Genomic DNA, 7,989 nt, shown 5'->3' with positions numbered 1-7,989 from the left:
ATTAGCTTTCTAAATCTGGCATCACCTTACCCAGTTGTGCATTTCCACACACAAACTGATCATACATGATTTAGATTAGATTAGGCAGAAGTTATGCCTAGGTAACCTTCAAGATACAAAGTATAATGACAATCCCTGAAGCTTTTCTGCCTATGATTTGTGCAGCACAATCTCATTATACCGTTTCAAATTCTTTCAGGTGGCTTGTTCAGTAACTGTAAGACACGTCATTGTATTCAATAATGGGTCAGGTCAGCGGCACACAGGGATTCAATGATCACCTGCAATTAGATGTACTACATACCTTCTACTGCAGGACAATGAAACCAGCATATGACCAAGGTGCGTTTGTGCAACATGTACAAATGCAAACCTATGCTCACCTGGGGGCAGATAGATAACCAGCTTCTGTCTTCAGCCTAACACTGCTTCCATTTTCATCACAGCACAACTATTGCTTTGCTGAATTTTGTTAATACTGTCAACACTCAGAGAAAAGCTGGATGCCTCGTATCCACCATCTTCCTACACTTGTTAAAAGCTTTTGATACCATCTCCCATCAGAAACTCTTAAATAAACTCTCACCCTTAGGGCTCAGCAGCTCTTCATTGCAATGGCTCCATAGCTATTTCTCAAAACAGAGTACAAGCGGTGTAATGGAAAAAGGATTTCCCTGTTTTTTTGCTTGTAACTATTGGTTTCCCACTAGGATCTATGTTAGGCCCCATACTTCAAATTATATTCACCCATGGCCTCTGCACTGCTACAATAAATGCTACCCCAGTTCAATATACTGATGTCTCGACACTAATCTGCTCTGCCAAATTTTCCTCTGACCTTACATAACAATCCTCTTATAGATTGAATTATGGCTAAATAATTCACAACTACTACTGAGCCCCCAAAAAAGACTAAATTACTGCTCTTTACCCCAAACCACCAAAACAACAGCATTCACTATTTTTTCTGCCAACAACACCATGGTGGAACAAGTAAACCACACAAAATTACTAGATATAATCACAGATGACCAGATGAAATCTGACCACCATGAATCACGTGGTTAAAAAAAATCATCAAAAACTAGGTAAATTATACAGAACAAAAGCCTACATCACTGACATAGGGAGGAGCGATATAGCATCTCCTTTCTTACTGCCGTCTCTCGTCCTCTAGGCTGTCTCACAAGTTTCAAAACCATCCAAATCTGAGTAATGTCATAATAATATATCCAAATCTGCAGCAATCTATAACAACAAGACACACCACTGCCTAACCCTCAGAGAATTAAACTGGTTAGAACTAGAACTTAACTTAGCTCTTTCTCTGCTAACAATACACAATATTCTCTATAAGCCAAAAAATTGCCCAGCCTTTGACAACTTAATACAACACTACTCCCCCTGGAGAATTTTATATTCTAGAGAAAAATCCCTAATCACTATAACCAAATCATCTAATACTTCAGATGACTCTCTGCAATCAAAGTATGTAGCTACACTATGGAGCCACATCCCACTACCACTGAAATCCATTCAGAATGCAAATTCATTTAAAATAGAAGCAAAACTTTACCTATAAAATAAATAGGGTTGCCCATGTATATCTGCAGGTTAAACGCCACTGTTACCTTCAGCTTGTTATATCACCAAACCTTTTCTCTTCATTCAGAATAATATGCCCCACAACAAGACTTCATTCAGAATAATATGCCCCAAACTAGTCTTCATCAGTACTTGAACAGTTTTACTAGCACCCCCAGCCATATAAATAGTTTTGTTACACTGCTCACACCCACCTCTATACTTCTATTTTAATCTTATGGTAGCCATATATAGCTTTATACTCCACCTCTTTGCTATAATATTAACAGTTTCTGCCCCATCTAGCTCTGCTCCTCGCCTCAATTTCTTTTACTTTCTAAATACTAATCATGTGACAAACCCACCAATATACCCCTTCAAATGCTAATGTTCAATATCTGCAAATGCATAAGTATCTTTTATCCTGTAGTAGTTGCATTTATTTCATATGATTGTAGTCTTGTTAGCAAATTCATGTGCCATTGTTAATACATATTACTTAATGTCTGTTCATGTATATTACTGAATATCTGTTTCAAAATGTTTGCAGCATACTAGAGCTTTTCTCCCACTAAAATCAGTCAGACTAAGTTGGTAAACAAAAGAAAAATAAATAAAATAAATGTTTATTTATTCTTCATTGACTGGGTTAATCCCATTAGGCCAGTAGCCTCTTTACAGGGAGTTCCAGGTTGGTATTTATACTACTAAATGAAACTTGGCTAGAGCATCAGGGAATGTCCCCTATTTTATCCATATTTAAGTAAAATAGTAAAAGAAGAAAGTGATATAATGAGAGAAATGAAAAATAAAGATGAAAAAGTTAAGAAGAACAAGGAAGTATTATGAATATTGTAGTATAGTATATTAAAAATATGGTAAAGAAAAGATAAATGAAAAATGAAATATGAAAATAAATGGAAGGCTAAGCAATTTACAGAAGAAATAAAGATGTTACTAAACAGATTACTTTGAATTAGACATGGTGATAAAGAAAGTAAATCTTAATTCTGCAGCAAGTTCAGGTGGTATAGGCTATCTAATGTATAAGAATATGGAACAATGACAAAAAGGAATGTTGGTATATGCGTTTAATGAATGGCTAAATGATGGTGTTTGTTATACACAAATTTGTAGTGGAACTATGAAATTTATTTGGAAGAAACTGAAGGTCAGTTGTGCTAAATAATACTGATTATAAGATACTTATGTAGATGATATACATAAGATTAGAGAATAAAACAGGTAAGGTATTAGAAGAGAATAATTATGAAGTTAGAAAAGGATGTCTGGAATGATTAATGATTGTTAGGGAAATGTTAGCAAAGAAAATAATGAGGTAAATTTACTGGCGAGAGATATAAGTAGAACATTTGATATGGTAGATCATGATGTGTTATGAAAAATAATGGCAGGATATAATTTTCATAAACAACTTCAGAAAGTAATTACATCAGTATGTAGAAATAGAAAAATAAGAATTTTGATAAACTGTTGGTTAAGTGAAGGCATAGAGATGAACAGGGATTTTAAACAAGGATGCCCGATGAGTAGCATAACATTTTCTTTGTGACTATTATTATTACCATACCGTTCAACTGTCCAGATTTTCACATAATGTCCAGATTTGCCTAATTTTTTTTTTGGTCTGTTTTTCATAAAATTTGTGGTTTTCTGCCAAATCACTGAGAATTGAAATCATTCAAAAAGGCATATATTTGAGTTCCAGACGTCATATCCTGTTCAGAAAATGCATGCTAACACAAATATTGTTATTCTGGCAACTTTCTAAGTTTATAACAGTAATATTTGAAATATGTCACTAATTTTGGGCCTTTGTCTCCCCATTATTTTAGTCTTTGTCCAGAGTTTTTCCACCAGGAAGATGGGAGCTATGGTCATTACTATTGATAATGTAAAAAAGACAGCATTAAATAAATTAAAAAAAGGGAATAAAAGTTAAAGTGTTTGCCACTACTATATTACTATGACTGAGTACGTGTGTGTGTGTGCATATATATATATATATATATATATATATATATATATATACAGAAATATACACACACGGAATAAAATATGCTGGTAAAGTAGAACGAGTGATAGTAATGGTTACTGAGTAGATTATCGAATACAATTATACAGTTTTACTTATGCAGAATTTTATATACGTGTACACACACACACACACAAACACACACATGCAGTGCTACTTGAATTTATGTGGCACGCTTGACTGTTAGTAGTGCCTAGTACTCTACCAGGATCCCAAAATACGACTGCCACTGGACAGGGAACGAAACAAGACTGGAAAAGGGGATTAAGCGTGCTGCTAAAGAAGGATGATTTCATGGGTGGGACATTAACAGTTATGTCACAAAGAGGGAGGCAACTAAGAAAGTGGGAGGAAACGTTTAGATTTCTGCCTAAAACGGAGAACTTTGTATCAGATTTAGATTACCTTGAACACGTTACCTGTCAAATGAACCTAGAAACCTTTCTCAACTTTACTCTAAAATTTCATGTTGTTCCTCGCGTTTTCAAATTGAAAGGGCTGGGCACAGGTTAATGCAGGCTTTTTTAAAATAAATGTCTTTACTAAATTCCATCAGTTCAGTAAACAAAACTTAAGGTACATGTTAATTAACAGTTGTAACCGTTTTGTGAATTTTCTACTTAACGTTATTAGGAAGCGTTCCACAATTTTGCACCTTTAGAGAAGTACACTTTGGCGACAGAAGGTTGAGAGTTATGGAGAATAACGGAGACACTCACTGAGAGGCACATATGCACATTTTCAGAAACATTTGTATTTTCCACCTCTGAAATTATAGTTGTGTTATTTGTGTTTACACAACGGGGTATGCTGCCTGCCCTTCCCACTATACCAGGGATACTGACTCACTGTACGCCAGCCGAAGTGCGTGAACTTTTAAGGAGATCCCTAAGACTGCGGGCCCGTTAGCATCTCTCCTCCCACATAGCTAAGCTTACTTGAGATGGCAGAAAACGGGAATCTGGACACGAGTTGGGGGGAAGGGAAAAGTAACTAAACTAAGAAACCCAGTTTTAGCAAAAGGACTGTAGAGTGATAGTCTCCCCAAAACAAGTGCCTTGAAGTGTTTGGCTTCGGGAATGCAATAAATTATATTTAGTGCTACAAAATTGCTGCAAACTTCCTGTTTCCAGCATCATTTCTTTTTATGCTACATTGTGTCAGCTGAAGCGAGTGTGAAGAAAGGACGAGGCTTTTACGTCTAATGTTGGTACTGTATGGAGACGTGCCTTATTCAGGGCGTTGAGGGGGGCCTAGGTCATTTCATAATATCTGGAGATTAAAGCCAGTTACCGGCCTTTTTGTATTAAGTCAAAGCCTAAGATGCGAAACTGGGAAGTATGGCTAATGGGACTGGAGCGGTCATGCTAAAATGCGTGGTGGTCGGGGACGGGGCGGTGGGCAAAACCTGTTTGCTAATGAGTTATGCCAACGATGCATTCCCGGAGGAGTATGTGCCCACTGTATTCGATCATTACGCAGGTAAGCTGGTGCTAGAGGACCAGTGACTAGCAAGAAGGAACTGCAGGCGAACTCTGGTTACATCCCTTAGTTAAATAAAATTAAGTACAAACTTATTTTCTGTGTATCGTTTAATTATTTTTTTTTGCGACTTTTTATTCAAATAACATAGCAATAATAAAGCACAGGAAATAAATGAATAGAAACAAAACAAACATTGGCAATGTGAAAAGTTGTTTTACTGATTACCTTATTGTGTACAATTTGCTGCTAACTCAGCTGCTTTGTTAGCGAGGAGCTCACAAATTTAGAAGAGACTGTGCCAAAAGTAAAGTTAAAAACTTTTCAGATTTTTGCAGTTGCTCCTTGACGTATTCCAGATGTTTGCATTTTGTCTATTTTACTGTTGATACTGCTTCTCTAATTAAAACCACTTGGCATACTTCACTTTTCCAGGAAACGTTTTGATATTAAATTTTCTTTTATTTTTTTGTTTGTTTCCTAGTTAGTGTTACAGTTGGTGGAAAACAGTATCTTTTGGGATTGTACGACACTGCTGGACAGGTAAGCGTTTTTATTTTCTACCCACCCGTTAAAGTACATATGGAGTCTCCACTGCCTGAATTTCTTTTGCTTAATAATTACCAGCTATCCTGTTTTTGTGTAAACCGATGCGTCTTCCAGATGCTTTTTAACTGGCATTGTTGCTGCTGATTCTTACCAAAGAATAAGTTTACTGTCAGCATGCTCCTACCAACTACTTACACCTAACATTAAACTTTTTACTTTCCTCATCTTTAGATGCCCCTTAGTAATGAAAGTTGTGATGACAGTTTAAAAAACATATGTTGTGGAGCATAACTTTAAATGTTCTGAGGTTTAGAATTCCTGGTGGTGACTTTTGTACTTGTTTTTGTTGCATTGTTTTGCATCTTTGTTCTTGGACACAGTAACATTGTGTGAAGCTTTCTGATTATTTTCTAAGTAATACAAACCTTTGTGGTGCACAGTGTCATCAGACTAAGACCTAAATAACTGGTGCTGGAGTAATTTTGACATATAATGGAACTTCAGAGCTGTGTGTGTGTGTGTGTGTGTGTGTGTGTGTGTGTGTGTGTATTGTATAAATTTATATGGAGGTGTCCTACAAGTGCTCAAGTTACACGTGCTTGAAACCCACTGCCTCAAAGTCTGGGACTTCAGCCTCTTGTACCACGAGTAGTCTGCTGCTCATGGTCAGACTCCAAAATGAGTTCAGATAATTAGCTGCTGTAGCTTACCTACACATTATTCGATTGCTGATGAGGTAAGTGCAGCAGCAGTGGTGAGGGAGTGGTAGTGTGGAATAGGGCACAGGTGGAGAGGGGTGTTTGTTTTAAGGAGCAGGAAAGGAGTCTTAGGAGCATGAAGAGAGTCTCAGGGTTATTGAGCGGTAGAGAGGTTTAGATTTAGGGAGTGCAAGAGACTTTTAGGGTTAGAGTGAGAGTTGTGGCAGGGCCAAGCAGTTACGGAAGATCAAGTTAGAGTACAAGCACTGATTATTCGAGCAAGTGGCAACGGGCAAGTGTATATAGCATGCATGTACAAAGACGTGTCTGGAGCATTTCTCCCCAGGCCTCCGCTGACAATAGGCTCTGTCCTAGTTGGACTTTCCCAGCAAACAAATGTTAAATAAAAATAAATGTAAGCATTTCTAGTAGACTTGTACATATATAAGTAAATGGTACTTTCCTCTTTACTTAAAGTGATTCCTGTCATCTCTAGACACTCATTTGTGCAAATGATTACTTCTTTTTTCCAGATTTTGTGTTTTGCAATTATTATAATGTCATCTGCATGCGTTAACAGAACTGGCTGGAATTCTTAACCTTTCAGGTGTTCTGTACCATGCGTCCTTCATTTTGTAATTTATTTCACGTAGTATCACATTCATGCAAACATTATACAACTCATTGGACATCCCTGTCTTACATCACTCTTCATATGTACCTCTTGGCTTAACCAGCCATTTACAAGATTTTTCTTTATTATTACTATACATTAATGTACATAATTTCCTAACTGTCTCACTTATATTCTTTTATTATTACCTATAAGATTTCATGCCCAATTGTGTAAATTGCCTTATTAAGGTTTCTGATTATGATTTTCACTACTACTTCTCTTCTGTTCATAATATCATACACAGTTTCTCGTAACTATCATTAATGATTCTTGACAACCCCTCCCCTAGTATACATACCATTCCATAATATTTTCCATTTTAGTTTCAGTTCTGTTTTGCATTGTTTTTAATTAAGATCTTATAATCATTATTATTCAGTCCTATTGGACTCCAATTTTTAATTGTCTTCAATCTTCTTTCTTCCATATGAATTTAAGTATTCCTGTACAAAATTCTTTGTACACACAACATTAATTTAACCATTCGTTCAAAATCTTTAGAAATTATTTCTTTTGCCAAGTCCTTAAATTTTTATACAGTTAATGCCTTCATGACCTATTCCATCTGGTCCTACAGCCAAATCTATATTTACTTGTTGTAATACTTTATCTAGATTATTTAAAGAAATCACCTTTTCCTACTCTGTATTCTCTCTTTCTGTTAACATTTTACTTTCCATGTTTTTTTCACTGTCTTATTTTTTCTTTAAACATTTTTTGTACATATTGTACTACTTTCTTTGTCAAAATACTTTCTATCATTATGTTCTAAATCTTCCAATGCAAGATTGTAACATTGTATGTTTTATATTTTTCTCTCTACGTTTCTTACATTATATTGCCACTGTAAAAAAAAAAAAAAAAAAGCACCCGCCATTCAGATCAATTTTTATAAAATGTTCTCATAGTAATATGATTTTTCCACAACTGTATTCTTAATCTGT

At 35.7% G+C, this 7,989-nt stretch overlaps 1 protein-coding gene across 1 annotated transcript in view; it reads left to right on the top strand.

The window, feature by feature from the left end:
• Positions 1-4,550: 4,550 nt before the first annotated feature.
• Positions 4,551-7,989, top strand: part of RHOQ (ras homolog family member Q) — a 792,805-nt gene continuing 789,366 nt past the window's right edge. The window contains exons 1-2 of the mRNA XM_044059848.1: positions 4,551-5,122; positions 5,607-5,665. Of these exons, the coding sequence (XP_043915783.1) occupies positions 4,981-5,122; positions 5,607-5,665 (201 nt within the window). The 5' untranslated portion in view covers positions 4,551-4,980. The remainder of the gene's footprint in view (positions 5,123-5,606; positions 5,666-7,989) is intronic.

This window comes from Protopterus annectens, chromosome 1.part0 (assembly GCF_019279795.1).
Source record: "Protopterus annectens isolate FY-2018-M chromosome 1.part0, PAN1.0, whole genome shotgun sequence".
In the NCBI taxonomy this organism is placed as follows: domain Eukaryota; kingdom Metazoa; phylum Chordata; order Ceratodontiformes; family Protopteridae; genus Protopterus; species Protopterus annectens.
The sequence above is the reverse complement of the archived record's forward strand: the minus strand, read 5'-3'. Positions and strand labels throughout refer to the sequence as shown.